The sequence below is a fragment of the Cynara cardunculus genome, assembly GCF_001531365.2.
Source record: "Cynara cardunculus var. scolymus isolate 2C chromosome LG 17, CcrdV1, whole genome shotgun sequence".
Classification (NCBI taxonomy): domain Eukaryota; kingdom Viridiplantae; phylum Streptophyta; class Magnoliopsida; order Asterales; family Asteraceae; genus Cynara; species Cynara cardunculus.
The window spans coordinates 6,647,990-6,664,068 of NC_037544.1; the positions used below are offsets into that span (position 1 = coordinate 6,647,990).

Genomic DNA, 16,079 nt, shown 5'->3' on the forward strand with positions numbered 1-16,079 from the left:
GCTGGAACTGAAATTACAGATACAGAAATACATCGAAAGGAAAAAGGGATTATCATCAAATCACTGAGAGAGAGGATCAACAGTAGTCAACAGGTTGGGGTTGACTGTGGTGACACATTCAGTCCGGTGGTAAAACCAACCACTATACGGACGGTTCTCACTCTGGCTCTCTCTAAATCATGGCCCATACACCAATTAGATGTTAGCAATGCATTTTTACACGGCCACTTGCAGGAAACCGTTTACATGCACCAACCAATGAGGTTTCGCCATCGGGACTACCCTGATCATGTTTGCCGCCTCAAGAAGTCTCTTTACGGCCTTAAACAGGCACCCAGGGCCTGGTATCAACGGTTTACTGATTTTGTCCTTCAGCATGGATTCACTCAGTGCAAAATGGATAATTCCTTATTTCTTTATCACCACGGTCATGATGTCGCCTACCTTCTAATTTATGTGGACGACATCATACTCACCACCTCCTCTGACCAACTCCGGCAACGGCTCTTGACTATTCTTGCAGGTGAATTTGCTATGAAGGATTTGGGACCCTTATCCTATTTTTTGGGCATCTCGGTCACTAGAACRGGTGACAYGCTTTTTCTGTCACARCATGCATATGCCAAAGAYATTATTCATCGCGCAGGTATGGACTCATGCAAACCTGCAGCGACCCCGGTAGACACTCAGAGTAAATTGGCCAGTGAACCGGATTCATTATTTGTTGACCCTACCACCTATAGAAGTCTTGCAGGTGCATTACAGTACCTCACCTTCACAAGACCCGACATAGCATACGCCGTTCAGCTAATATGTATGCACATGCACTCTCCTTGCATGGCTCACTGGAACGCTCTTAAGTGTATCATCAGGTACTTACAAGGCACTGTTGACTATGGTCTTCATCTTCGCTCTTCTTCAGCACTCTCTATTCGTGCCTACACAGATGCTGATTGGGCAGGTTGCCCTGATACTCATCGCTCTACATCCGGGTACTGTGTTTATCTCGGCGACAACCTGATCTCATGGTCCTCTAAGAGACAATCCACCATTTCCCGTTCTAGCGCAGAGGCCGAATACCGTGGAGTTGCCAACGTGGTTGTAGAAATATGTTGGCTGCGAAATCTTCTTCTTGAGCTAAATCGTCCATTGACTAAAGCTTCCTTAGTCTACTGTGACAATGTCAGTGCCATTTACTTATCGGGCAACCCAGTCCAGCATCAACGAACCAAGCACATCGAGCTCGACATTCACTTCGTCAGGGAGCACGTTCAAAAAGGCCTAGTTCGTATCCTTCACATGCCTTCCCGCTTTCAGATTGCCGACATCTTCACCAAGGGTCTTCCTCGGGTTCTCTTCGATGATTTTCGATCCAGTCTAAGCATACGTTCGCCTCCCGCTTCGACTGCGGGGGTGTATTAGACGCCTCTAATTATGCATGTATTTATAGTATTGTAATTAGTGTTTATTGCATCAATTATCTCCAAAAATAGGAGATCTCTTTGTATCATTATATATTGATTATTGTGAATGAGAAAAGGCAGGGATTATCATACTTCTACATAGTACTCATTTTTTTCTGTAATTTTCCTGAATCAAACCGAAAGTAAAACCTAAACCTAAAATCAAACCCAAAGCTAAACCTAAGCCCAAAACGAACCCATCGATGATTTGATGGAGGAAGGCAAAGACCTAAAACTAGAACTCTTAATGGTGCTCCAGGAAAGAAAAGAAGTGGAGATCTCCAATAAAGATCAAATAAGATGCACATGCATACCTCGCGACAAAACCAGTCGAAGTAGTGGTGCTCGGCAGCATCTATTGGGATGTATGTGTTTTCCGTTGGGAGGATGAATGGTGCTCATGTAGTCATCGACACGAAGAAAATGAAAAAGGTGGGGGCAGTAAGATTATGACTGAGAAAGGGGAGCATGGAAGGAAAGGGGATTGAGGTTTCAATGAGAATGGTTACATATAATATGAATTATTCCATATATAATATAAAATCATTTAAATTTTAACTTCAATTTTAATTGTTAATATAATGCAAATGACGAAACTGCCCCTCACTTAACAAAATGTTTTAAACAAAATTAGTCCGAGGGATGAAAAAGGAAAGGAATTGTAAACCACGGGGACGAAAAAAGCAATTTTAAAGACCAGCGACGAGAATAGTTATAAACAATAAACCACATGGACGAAAATCGTAGTTTACTTTGATAAGGGACTCAAGTACACATATTTGAGGGATAAAATGACATAAAAATGGGGATGTGATAAGAATATGTGTGTGAATGCTTGACTATCAAAATATCCACATACTTAGCATTTTGACCGACCTCGGGCAAACACTAAGATTTAGTACGAAGTAAACTCATGAGTGGATTTCGAAAATAAATAAAAAGACATAGCATTTGATGAAGGTATGGTTTAACCGGCATAGCTATACTCAGAACGTTTAGTGAACCGTTCGTGAACCGTTCGGCAGGAAGTTCGTTTATTTAATAAATGAACGGACATGCACAAAAAAATTTGTTCGTTTAGTTAAACGAACGAACATGAACAAGAGTCACATTCGTTCATTTATGTTCGTGAACATTCGTTCATTTACCGTTCGTTTATATTCGTTTATATACTAAATTTAATATATAATCTTTTGTATATTTAATTTGAATTCAAATAATATTTATGTATGTTCGTTTAGCTCGTTCGTTTATGTTCTTTTAGCTCGTCCGTTTATGTTCGTTCATTTACGTTCGTTTAGCATGTTAACGAACGAACATAAACGAACACAAACACACCATGTTTCTAAACGAACGAACACAAACACAATGATTTTCGTTCGTTTATCATTCGTGTTCGTTCGTTTGTTCGGTTAAGTTAAACGGATGAACATGAACAAGCCTCCATTCGTGTTCGTTCTGTTCGTTTACAGCCCTATATATTATATTAATTATATGGTGCCACCGTTTGAAAAAAAAATTGGGTTCGTCCTTGAGATGAAGGTTCTAATGGTCTCACCGTCCTCGCCAAACAAAAAAATTGTTCTCACATGATACCAACCCTAAAGTATTTTATGTGGTTTTATGATCCATTTTCATCTAATGTTTCCCCTTTTTTTACTTTGTATAGTGCGAAAGCTCACTGATTAACTACCTTATGGCTTGAGATTGTCTTTGAGAACTCGGTAACTACATCAAAGACAGCTTTGTTTCTTCTTTAGAAAATGAATAATCTTTTGATTCCAAAATTGGAACTTCTCAAGATTCAAGTTGAAGCATGAACCAACTTTCTTCTAATAGAAATTATAGATTAAAGTTGTAATTGTTGAATACTTTGCAAAAACTACTCCGACATCAGGAAAAACTAACACAACCATGTTTCATGTGATTAGAACCAAACAATTCCCCGCATATTACAAGCATAAAGGTATCCAAAGCATCATTTTAATGAATATGAACGAGTCAACTCCAGGAAGATGCTTACGAAAGTGGCCGGCTTGTTAGATATTTTAAGACTATGGTAAAGGCCTGTTTCCAAATCTTTGATCAGGATGAGATAAAGAGTCTCTTGAATTTAACGTCTCGTCTACTATATATAGAAGCACTTCAACAAAAACAGAAAGTAACAATTAGGATGATTAAAGTTATAGCAGCAATTTTCTTTTTGTCCTTCTTTGGTTTAAGCAATGCCGATATTCAGGCAAATAAGCTTTTCGAGTTGCTAAAAACAAAAAGATCTAGAAACCAACCTGTTCGTAATACATGGTCAGTTTTAAATGATGCTACTGATGAGTACTCTCCTGTTTATATTGGAGCTCAAGAGGGTTTGGCACAGCCCGACAAGATCTTGACATTGCCAGGACAACCTGCAGGCGTTGATTTTGATCAGTATTCGGGATATGTCACTGTCAATCCAAGCGCAGGCAGGGCTCTTTTCTATTACTTTGTTGAGTCTCCCACTGATTCTTCAACAAAACCATTGGTTTTATGGTTAAATGGAGGTACTTATGCATCTTAGCATCTAATTATCTTGTTGTTCCCAAGTAGAAAACCTTTACAGCTTAACTGGAAACGGATGAGGAGTTGTTTCTTGCTGGATCCAAGCTAGAAATAACTGCAAAATTGAATCAAGAAAGGATATTTTTCAATTTTGATTCAGTATATTTGTTAAATACATTCAGTTCTTATCATTTAACAGGACCAGGATGCTCTTCCATGATCGGAGCCATGTCAGAACTAGGACCGTTCAGAATCAATAGTGATGGAAAAACTCTCTTCAGAAATGACTATGCATGGAGCAACGGTTAGATAATAAATCAAACGTCTTTTACCATCTAGTGTATCAGACACTGATCATAAACACAATGTGCAGTTGCAAATATGTTGTTTCTAGAGTCCCCAGCCGGAGTGGGCTTCTCATATTCGAATACGACTTCTGATTATGACAATGCTGGAGACAAGAACACTGCCGATGATGCTTACATTTTTCTTATTAACTGGCTCGAGAGATTCCCTCAGTACAAAACTCGTGATTTTTACATTACTGGAGAAAGCTACTCTGGACATTATGTGCCTCAACTTGCTTATACTATCCTTCTTAACAACAAGAACACAAACCAGACCATCATCAATATCAAAGGGATTGCTGTACGTTCACTTCATTAATCTACACTTGTGAACATGAGAAAATTGCCCTATTCTTGGACCAGATTCACAACTGTCTAGTATTGTTTATTTTATTATCACATGAAAATTAATCTTGGTGGAAAATCTACAGATAGGAAATGCGTGGATCGATGATGAAACAGGTTTGAAAGGTATGTTTGATCATTGGTGGACTCATGCTCTAAATTCAGATGCGACTCACAATGCCGTCATGAAATACTGCAACTTTGCGAACTTAACTGGCATGTGTGAAGATACTGCCAACAAAGCGTTTGATGAGATGGGAGATATCGATATATACAACATCTATGCCCCGATTTGCTTGAACCCTGATCAAAGAAATACCTCTGGAACTGGTTCTGTAAGTCTTCTATACACATTTCATCACCTAAGATATAAATAGAATCTCGAAATCAACATGTTTTATCTTTCAGATTAACATTTTTGATCCATGCTGGCAAAATATCCTCATATCCTATCTCAATGACTCTATTGTGCAAAAGGCATTTCATGCGAAACCTACATCATGGGATGTATGCAGGTACCTCTAGATCAGTCCTGTAGACTAATATGAACCTCATTTGAATTAGCTAATAACTGGCCGGCTAAAAACTGTTGATCATAACATGTACAGTGATGTTATCACACGTTGGAATGATAGTGCCGATACCGTCCTGCCCATAATCAAGTATCTGATTGCAAACGGCCAACGACTATGGGTATTCAGGCAAGCATTTTAAGCTATGTGAAATGGGCTTCACAGACACTTCAGGTATCTACATAAGTTCCTAAAACAACGAATTCACAATCTATGTTTCTTGATTTTGCAGTGGGGATACAGATGCCCAGGTTCCAATTACTTCTTCTAGGTACTCAATCAACACCCTCAATCTCCCAATCGAGACTGCTTGGCGGCCATGGTACCTCAACAAGGAGGTGATCACAAAACTTTCTTCATTCATAGTATTCTAAACCAAAAAAGAAAGTACTTTGCAATGTCAAAAACCATCACTAAATGAAAACTTGTTTGACTACTAACATGAGATCATGTTAACAGGTTGGAGGGTATTTGGAGGCATACAAAGGACTGCTTCTGATAACTGTTAGGGGTGCAGGCCATGAGGTCCCAAGCTACCAGCCACAGCGTGCATTTGCCTTATTCTCGTCGTTCCTTGGAGGGACACTCCCTCCTCCCTCGTAAAAGTGTCTCCGATTTAGAGATTCCCAGAGTTTGCTTAATTATCCGATAAACAGGTTTGTCTGACAATTGAATGTTGAACAATTGGTGTCTGCTAGCTTGACCCAAATTTGTTCCTATAATCTCCTATGTATTTCTAACTTCCATTGAAGAAATGAGTGCGTTTTCACATTTTTCACAAGAACGATAGCTACTACAACAAAACAAAATGTCAACTACAATGGTTCAAAAAGTCGATGACTCACTTAAAAAGAATATTCAATGATCTTGGAAAACAGTGTTCGGACAAATTACGAAGTCAATCATGGTCCTATTTCGAGTATTTACCAATTGAAGTTCAGTTGATAGATTCAAATCGAGTTTAGAAGATGAAAAAACGAAATCTACTGAAAAGACCTCAATAAAAAATTGTGATTGATCTCTCAAGAATAACTTCCACTCAAACTAGGCTTTTACTCTCACGTTCGTGGTTCATAATGGGGAAATCAACGACGTATTTGCACTAGGTGATAAAGAGAAATCTAAATTTGATCTAGATGCTAAAATGGGATTTTGGCTTCATCTTCATTTATGGGCATGAAAGACAAGAGAAAAGCAATATGACGTTTCTACCCAACGGTCACGGGCACGTAGAAGGTACTTGATCTTCACAACATGAAGCAACGTTAATGGCAAATCAGCTGACCATTTTTATTCAAGGTCATCAATGCCTCAACTCCTCATCAGTTTCACTTCATGGCTTGTTGTTTCATATCACATATTTCAACATCAAGATTGAAATTAAAACACGTAATGTACGTTGGAGAAACAATGATAAAACACTTGGATCAAAATTGAGATGGGGCTCAGAGCTCGCTTTTTTTTAACCAATATTTCAACCCAAATCTGTCTGGATATCACGAAATTTATTCGATGATAACCTTAATTCATAGTAGCAAATAAGGTGGAAATTGTGACCTATAATCCTAGAGAAATCTTAACTGTATATACGTACATTTAAATTGAGGATGAACGCCCTGTTATGAGAAATGACAGCAGTTGACGTTGACAGCATCCATTGTTGTTGGGACGATGGTAAACCGCCATTGACGGATTTGAATTAATTAAATAATTAATTAAAATTCGACGGAAATCTACTAGAAGTTGTTAAAAAAAACGTTTTTTTGTTTTCTTTAAAACACTTTTTCAGGAAAAAAATTAAAAAAAAACATTTTTTTAATTAACTCGAGAAAAACCCAAAATGTTAAAAAAAATTCCAACGGATTTCTAGCGGCAAGACCTGCTGGAAAATTTCAAATCCACCTGGAATGTCGCCAGAAATAGAGTTTTCCAACAGATTTCCAGTGGATTTGACTGTCGAAAAAAACCTTGTTTTTAAGTTGTGATCATGTGTAACAATACTTTAAGATAAAAGCTATTACGGTTTTCAAAAAATTTGGAGTTCTCAAATGACAATACTATATCATACATATAGGAAAAGGTTCATTTGAGAAGTACAGAAGTGATCCTCACTACTAAAAAATAAAGTATCAGTGAGGGAACTGGTTTTTGGCCAATCTCTCAGTGATCCCTCCCTGATCAGCAAGGGATTGGCCATAAGATAATTCTCTCGCAGATCATTCGTTGAACAGCGAGGGAACTGATCGTTGATCAGCAAGGGAATTGTTTTTGACCAATCCCTCGCCGATAAGCGGTGAATTATCCTATTTTTCTTATTTTTGTCATTTTTTATATGTTATATACACATATTTATGTGTAGGTGTCATATGTATAATATATGTGTTATATACATATGTATACACGATGTGTATATATGTGTGTTGGTTGCTAACCACGATTGGATCTATGTAGATATTGTTGATGATACATGTATCAGATGATGTATATATGTTTAAATGTATGTGTATATGTGAATGTATAGATTATGATCTATATGATCTATTTAAAGTATTTATTTTTAAATTAATATGATCTATGTAAATTATTTATCTTTAAATTAATAAAAATTAACTAGCGAGGGAAAATCCGTTGCTAAAAGTCTCTCGCTAATCTATCGCTGAAAGTTTCCATCGTTGATTCGTCGCTGAAAAATTCCTCGCTGATCTATCGTTGAAAGTTTCCCTCCCTGATCTATCGTTGAAAAATTCCCCGTTGATCCATTGCTGAAAGTTTCCCTCGCTGATCAGTCGTTGAAAGTTTCCCTCGTTGATTTGTCACTGAAAGTTTCCCTCACTGATCTGTCGTTGAAAGTTTCTCTCGTTGATCCATTGCTGAAAGTTTCTCTCACTGATCCGTCACTTATAGCATTACCTACGAGCTTTTGACCGACGGACGATCAGCGGTGAATCTGCGACGGAAGAGGCCTTTAGCATGGCTCGCTGATACTCTTCATTTTTGTAGTGTCTAGCCATTCATCTGGTCAATATTTGCAGCTTTGACCTTGAAGCACCGGATAATTTCTCGCATGGGTATGTAGAAGAGAGAGGGATAGTTTCTTAACTTTAACAAAATATACGACAAACGGTTCTATAAATCCATGTGATATACATATGAACTACATGTTCATATGTGATCCCGTTAATTAGTTCACATGTGAACTATTTAATTGTTTCATATATGAATCAGTTAATTAGTTCATATATGAATCACATGGGTTCATATGTGAATCACAAGATTCATATATGAACCCATTTGTCGTCTATTTGTAAAAGTTACGAAACTACTCTCTATTTTTTGTATAACCATAATTTTTGACAGGTCAAATCCGCAGTTATTAACTAGTCAAATCCGATCTTAACCGTATGAAACGCTAGGATCACTTCTCTACTTCTCAAATATTTACCATTTCTCAAAATAATCTTGAACTATATATATATATATATATATATATATATATATATGTGTGTGTGTGTGTGTGTGTGTATGTGTGTGGACTTGGGATCATGTGAGACCAAGGGTTTTTCGTGAGACCCGTAAGACCAATTCTCAACCCTTTGATTAGATCTACAATCTGAACATTCATAATAACAAAATTGCCACGAGACTTCTCAATAATCATAAAATTGCCACCATGCAACTTTAAAATATTAGATCATTAGCTTATAAAGTTGATCAATGAACATAAATTGGTCTTACGGGTCTCACGAAAAAATTTTGGTCTCACGTGAACTCAACCCTATGTGTATATATATATATTAAAAACTTAATTAATAAGATCCGTAAGATTCAATTTAGACCACAAACATTTAGCTAAAAAATAAAACCTAATCTAATTTACAAATGCTATCTCTCCTCTCTCTCTCTCTCTCTCTCTCATCTCTCTATCTCTCTTCTCGCTCCTCCCTTTTCTTTTCTCTCTACATAACATATTTGAAGTATAAGAATTGTTCTTTTTTCTGTAAAAATACTTGCCCAAATCTAAGCTGATATTAGAAACCGATGGTTTACATCTTGCTCTTTGTATATGTTCCCCTAAATATGTCCTGTTTGCCTTCATTCTTCCATCTTTTCGATCTATAGGGACGACAAATTAAAGTCTAAGGCCGTTTACCCATCAAATGTTGCATATAATGTTGTTTTAATAGATTAAAATCTTACATGGTAAGTTAAGTGAAAGTGTTATATCTTACCGGGTAAGATTTTTGGTCTTTTATCATTGCTCTTACCAGGTAAGAATGTCAATCCCTATCATTTTCATCCGATAAGGTAAAGTGACCGGTAAGCACTTACATGGTAATTAAGCGTTTAGTAAACGGCTTCTAAGTGTAAACAAGATCGATTTCTTGATCCACTTAACTTGTATAGATGAGAGGTTGAACTAACAAGCCTCAGCTTTTCCCACCAACTGATCAACAAATCTTTCCTTTTTTGTCCAATCTAGTTCATATAAATCAATGTCTATCTAGATATAACAAGAAGTAGCTAGCTAGCTAAATCACCTTCATTTATATTACAGCAATGCTGCCACATGAATACCCTTCTTCATTTGTTCTACCATTGTTGATCATCACCTTGACATCAATGAGGAGCACCATCATTGTAGCAGAGGCAACAGACCTTCTAGAGACAAACTTGCTACATCTTCCTAAACCTGAACTCCATGATCTAGCTGAAATTCTGAAGCCTGAACTGCCTGAGCTTCCCAAACCAGAACTGCCCGACTTGCCGCAGATCCCTAAGCTTGACCTGCCCCATTTGCCGTCGCTGAAAGTGCCAGAAGTATCTGATTTGCCAATCCAGGAGTTCCCTGATCGATCTGCCCAATGACTTCCCTATCGCATCGGAGATACCATGAATTATGAATCTGCCTCTCTTATTGAACTTCTGCAATAGTAGTGCTGCCTGGTTCTATATACCTTTTAAGTCATTTTCAGTGTTTTACTATATTATGGTGTAAAAATATGTTTGGTGAAACTCTTTTAGTGTCATCAACCATTTTGGTGTAATTGTGCTTTATTTGAGATCGATTAAAGTGATAAGGCAAACATAAGTGAGTAAGGAGGTGGAGAGTGCACACTTACAAATGTTGCCCCTATTACCTTAGATCGCCATAAGGCGGGTGTCAAGGTCACGCCCCCTTGTGGGGTTATAGGGTCAGCTGGCGAGGTTCCAAGGGGCAGAGCCCCCTGGCGGTGGTCCTGGTTCTTCGGATCATTGTTCTGAAGTTACCGCTGAAATTGACCAAGTCTGAAACTCTAGACTATAGAATCAGATCTCTGGACTATCCATCCAGACTTGATGGATTCTAGTTTCGAGGTGATCTGGACTGATTTCAGAACGATGGAAATGCCCTTGAAATTTCCGTAAGTAAAATGTGAACCTTATGGTTCACAACATCGCGGACCTTCGTCACCTTATTTGATCCCAACCCTAAAGTATTTAATGTGGTTTACGATCCATTTTCGTCTAATTTACCCTTCTTTTAAATTAAATCGTATATACGAAAGCTCACCGATTAACCACCTTATGGCTTGAGATCGTCTTCTAGGACTAGGTAACTGCATGCTCAAACTGCTTTGTTACTTTTTTTGGAAAATGAACGATCTTTTGATGCCAAAAATGGAACTTCTCAAGATTCAAGTTGAAAGCACGAACCTACTTTCTATTTTTAGAAACTATCAATTGAAGATGGAGTTGCTCAATATTTTTCACCAACAGATAACAAGAACTGCCACATCGGGAAAGATTAACACAACTGTGTTTCACATATGACAAGCATAAAAGCATCCAAAGCATCATTTCAGTGAAGATTTAACGGGTCAACTCCGCGAAGATGCTTACGAAATTGGCCGGCTTCGTTAGATATTTTAAGACTACGCAAAAGCCTGTTTTTAAATCTTTGATCACGACATCGAGAGAAACGGTCTCTTGGACTTCACGTCTTTTCTACCATATATAGAACCACTTTAACAAAACTAGAAAGTACTAACCAGGATGACGAAAGTTATAGCAGCATTTTGCTTTTTGGCCAGCTTGTTTGTTTTAAGCAATGCTGATATTCAGGCAAACAAGCTTTTCGAGTTGCTAAAAGCAAAAAAATCTAGAAACCAACCTGTTGGTGATACATGGTCGGTTTTAGAAGATGCCATTGATGAGTACTCTCCAGTTTATGTAGGAGCTCAAGAGGGTTTGGCACAGCTCGACAAGATCTCGACATTGCCAGGCCAACCTGCAGGCGTTGATTTTGATCAGTATTCGGGATATGTCACTGTCAATCCAAGTGCAGGCAGGGCCCTTTTCTATTACTTTGTTGAGTCTCCCACCGATTCATCAACCAAACCATTGGTTCTGTGGCTAAATGGAGGTACGTTTAATTTTCATGTTACTGTATATTTATCATGTTATATTTGGCCACATGAAGCCTTACAACTTAACTGGAAACGGCCGAGAGAGTTGTATTTTGCTGGCTCCAGACTAAATCGTTGTCGTATAACAGGACCAGGATGTTCTTCCATGATCGGAGCCATGACAGAACTAGGACCGTTCAGAATCAATAGTGATGGCAAAACTCTCTTCAGAAATAACTATGCATGGAGCAACGGTTAGTTGCTAAATCAAACCTTTTTACTCTCTAGCTGATATATTAGACACTGATCATAGTATAAACCCAAGAAAAACGCGATGTGCAGTTGCAAATATGCTGTTTCTGGAGTCCCCGGCTGGAGTTGGCTTCTCATATTCGAATACGACTTCTGATTATGACCATGCTGGAGACAAGAACACTGCAGATGATGCTTACATTTTTTTAGTTAACTGGCTCGAGAGATTCCCTCAGTACAAAACCCGCGACTTTTACATCACCGGAGAAAGCTACGCCGGACATTATGTGCCTCAACTTGCTTATACCATCCTTCTTAACAACAAGAGAACAAACCAGACCACCATCAATATCAAAGGGATTGCTGTATGTTCACTTCACTAATCAACACTTTCTAGAAAAAACACGAAAAATAGTCCGTCTCGGACCAGATTCACAACTAGTTGTCCCATGTTTATTCTATTAACACATGGCAATTGATCTTAAAATCTGCAGATTGGAAATGCATGGATTGACGATGTAACAAGTTTGAAAGGTATGTTTGATTATTGGTGGACTCATGCTATAAATTCAGATGAGACTCATGATGCCATCTTCAAATACTGCAACTTTGTGAACGATTCTTCAACGGGCATTTGCGACGAAAGTATGAGCAAAGCGTTTGATGAGAAGGGAAATATCGATATCTACAACCTCTATGCCCCGATTTGCTTAAACCCGGATCAAAGAAACGCCTCTGGAACTGGTTCTGTAAGACTTCTACATATACACATTCCATCACCTATAATGGAACTAGTGTCTCGAAATCATCATCTTTCATTTGTTATCTTTCAGATTGACGTTTTCGATCCATGCTGGCAATATATCCTTCTATCTTATCTCAATGACTCTGCTGTGCAAAATGCATTTCATGTGAAACCTACATCATGGGATGTATGCAGGTACCTCTAGAAGAGTCTCGTAGACTAATTAATATGAACTTCGTTTTGATTAGTGTTGATAATAACCTGTGCAGCGATGTTCTCACGCGTTGGAATGACAGTCCGGATACTATCCTCCACATAATCAAGTATCTGATTGCTAACGGCCAACGACTATGGGTATTCAGGCAAGCACTTCTTATTAACACTCGAATTACATTTCAGAAATGTGAAAAAGAAGCATCACAGACTTCATGTTGCTATTTGCATCGGACTATTTGGTGTAGTTGAGATTTACAAGACAATGATTCGTAACCACCCGAAAACCGCCTTCCTTAAAAAGGAGTTCTCATTCTTGGTATTAAGTATACATACGAACAACATAAGATTATCCCTCAAAAGTATTCTAACACTTCGGACCACTCTAGATAAGTTCCATACATTGTAATTCAAAACAAAACCGATTTATGATCGGTTGTTTCTTGATCGTGCAGTGGGGATACAGATGGTCGGGTTCCAATTACTTCTTCTAGGTACTCAATCAACGCCCTCAATCTCCCAATCGAGACTGCTTGGCGGCCATGGTACCTCAACAAGGAGGTGATCACTAAACTTTCTTCATTCACATTATTGTTCTAAACCAAGAAAAGTTTTATGCAATGTGAAAAATCAATCTCTAATCGCCAAAACTACGCACGTTTCTAAATTAAAACCTGTTCGGTTACTAATTAACATGAAATCATGTTAACAGGTTGGAGGGTATTTGGAGGCATACAAAGGACTGCTTCTGATAACTGTTAGAGGTGCAGGCCATACGGTCCCAAGCTACCAGCCACAGCGTGCATTAACCTTATTCTCATCGTTCCTTGGCGGGATACTCCCTCCTCCCTCGTAAACGTGTGCCTGATTAATTTTGAGATTTTTGTAACTTAATTATTTGCTTAATTATGTGATGAAAAAGTTCGACTAACACTCGAATGTCGAACAATTGGTGTCCGATTGACCCAATTTGTTCCTAATATCCTCTGTATTTCTAACTTCCATTAAAGAAATGAATATGTTACTACAATAGAAATGGGGTTTAGGGTTTAGGGTTTGTGATGAATCACAGTTTCTCTCGATTATCGTACTAAAGTTAATAACCATGATTTACAAGTTTCGATACAACAACGTTTGTTCTTTCTATAAAACGACCCTTTTCTATACAAGTGTGGACTTGGTAACTCTTGCCATCCAACCTCAAAACATGGCTCTTTTCAAGATCTACATCTTGCTTCACCTCATTGCTTTCTCCTTCTCAAACATCGCTGGTGCCATGGCGGTGGCACCCCCGTCGCTTGCTTCCCCCGACCTTCCATGGCATACCGACCTTGCCACTCCCACAACTCCCTAACCCTTCGCTACCAACACCTTCCGCCACTCCTTTCAGAGCCTCCCGCCTTTCTTGCAGGTGTGGCTTGCCGACCTTGACCCCTGTTATTTTGAGGTCATATCTAGTATTCAGAGTTTTTTTACCGACGCACAAAGAAAATAATTTATCCCAAAAATCTCCGTTAGTGCCAATAACCGTTCAATCCACCAATTCCTGAACCCTCCCTCCTCCTTCGGCCACCACCACCAATCCTTAGGGCAATATTCACGTTACAATAAAGCTTCTTGCACGTTGCTCAAGCATCAATCAAGATCAAGATGACACCGACACGTGATGGAAGCTTGTCGTCGTTTCACTTTTTATGTGTCCTTTTTAACTATAACGTCTTTTCCATCATTCCTACGTGCTATATGAAATTGTACTAATGAACCGAAAATGGTATACGTATATAAAGTCTCCCTAACAAGTAAATCCCAGTGGTCACCAATTCAAATACTCTGGGATTTTTCTGACCGTTTTAACTTCAGGGTATCATGGAATTAATCGATGTGCACAAAAACAAGTTCGGACACACGCAGTTATTACATCATATATACATTACAAAGATGCATTAAACATATGCAAGCAAACAAATTTGGGAACCCCACCCCCATCGCATCCCACAGGCCACAAACAACTTATAACATGATCAACTCAATCTTGAAAAAATTCTCCATTGATGAACACCAACACCTTCATTATTTCAGATTATTTTTTCTTTCATTATTACATTCCAAGAACAATAATTCATCCACCAAACACACTCTCTTCATCTCCTTCACCATCTATTTTCCTCATAGCTATGACAGTAATCGAATCAAACTGACGAAGATACACAATCTTGTAATTCGATTGTTTCAAGAACCCATAAGATCGATCGTAAAACTTCCCCAATGGCATAACCACAATGCCATCAAGTTTCACAACCCTGTTGATGAACTTGGTGTTCTCTAAACTCGAAGCAAACACGAAATCGAAAATCTCATCAGGAATCACCATCTGTCGATCCAAATCTGAATCGATAACAAGATCGATTCCCTTCTCGTTCAAGAACCAAAAACTGTCGAAAAGGTCTCCAATTTTTGAACTTAGAAGGAGACCCTTGCGGCCATCTTTCAAAACACCTTCGACCACTAAATCTTTGAACACAATGGGCAGAAAATCGTGAGGATTAGCAGAGTGTTCTTGAGCTAAGGTGTTTGTTAAGGAAGCATCTCTAACAAACGACCCAATTGAAGGCAATGCAAGAATGAATATTGCCAAAAACAAAGACTTGGAGATTATACCCAAGATTCGCGAATCTGGTAATTTGATTACCAAAACAGAATCCGGATTCAATCCGAATGTGGGACGACCCTTTATCTGTCTGATCTTTTGATTGCCATTGGCACGATACCCACGAACCAAATTCATGATTGATCAGAAAAAAAGATCGAAAATCGATTAAAGATTTGGGTGATAACCGAAACCCAGATGAGAAAAGATTCAGTAATCAAATCACAAACTCTTAAAAGAGAAAATTGAATCGAATAACGACGGAGGAAAAGGGTTTTTAGCGGGTGCAAAACCTGGAAGCGGTGTGGTTTCCACCCACCAGAGCAACACGAGTGGTTTGCATATGGCAAGAAAGAATCATCAACTGGTGAAACCTCGTGATTTCCATAGCTGTTCTGTGTGTCAAACTGGTATGAACTCAAACACAGTGATAAGATTCATCAGCATTATGCAAAAAAGAGTTGCCACCTACCCTGGTTGTGAAAGAATCGAGAAAGGAGGCTGCTTGTATGAAGCAAATAATAATGTAGGTGTTATATATGTATGATTGAATCATCTTTGGAGGCGTGCG

The 16,079-nt window shown here is 38.5% G+C and overlaps 2 protein-coding genes across 2 annotated transcripts; one reads left to right on the forward strand and one right to left on the reverse strand.

Moving 5' to 3' along the window:
- Positions 1–1,452: 1,452 nt before the first annotated feature.
- On the forward strand, positions 1,453–13,717 carry LOC112500570 (serine carboxypeptidase-like 40). The gene is made up of 17 exons (XM_025104074.1): positions 1,453–1,504; positions 3,818–4,003; positions 4,201–4,305; positions 4,375–4,649; positions 4,780–5,028; positions 5,102–5,208; positions 5,302–5,394; positions 5,498–5,603; positions 5,725–5,864; positions 11,337–11,668; positions 11,801–11,905; positions 11,994–12,268; positions 12,398–12,652; positions 12,737–12,843; positions 12,897–13,010; positions 13,317–13,422; positions 13,574–13,717. The coding sequence occupies exons 3-17, from the start codon at positions 4,218–4,220 to the stop codon at positions 13,715–13,717; spliced, it is 2,496 nt and encodes an 831-aa protein (XP_024959842.1). The 5' UTR covers positions 1,453–1,504; positions 3,818–4,003; positions 4,201–4,217.
- Positions 13,718–14,744: 1,027 nt separating this feature from the next.
- Positions 14,745–16,009, reverse strand: LOC112500168. Its single transcript, XM_025103506.1, has one exon. It carries the CDS (start codon positions 15,644–15,646, stop codon positions 14,981–14,983), a length of 666 nt encoding a protein of 221 aa, XP_024959274.1. The 5' UTR covers positions 15,647–16,009; the 3' UTR covers positions 14,745–14,980.
- Positions 16,010–16,079: the final 70 nt, after the last annotated feature.

What these genes read in the sequence shown, in the direction of transcription:
- LOC112500570 (XM_025104074.1), top strand. Translation starts at nt 4,218, where the DNA reads ATGATCGGAGCCATGTCAGAACTAGGACCGTTCAGAATCAATAGTGAT. An exon ending in GGGACACTCCCTCCTCCCTC is followed by an intron (nt 5,865 to 11,336) that starts GTAAAAGTGTCT and finishes CTTTTTGGCCAG; the next exon opens with CTTGTTTGTTTTAAGCAATG. An exon ending in TCAATATCAAAGGGATTGCT is followed by an intron (nt 12,269 to 12,397) that starts GTATGTTCACTT and finishes TAAAATCTGCAG; the next exon opens with ATTGGAAATGCATGGATTGA.
- LOC112500168 (XM_025103506.1), bottom strand. Translation starts at nt 15,646, where the DNA reads ATGAATTTGGTTCGTGGGTATCGTGCCAATGGCAATCAAAAGATCAGA.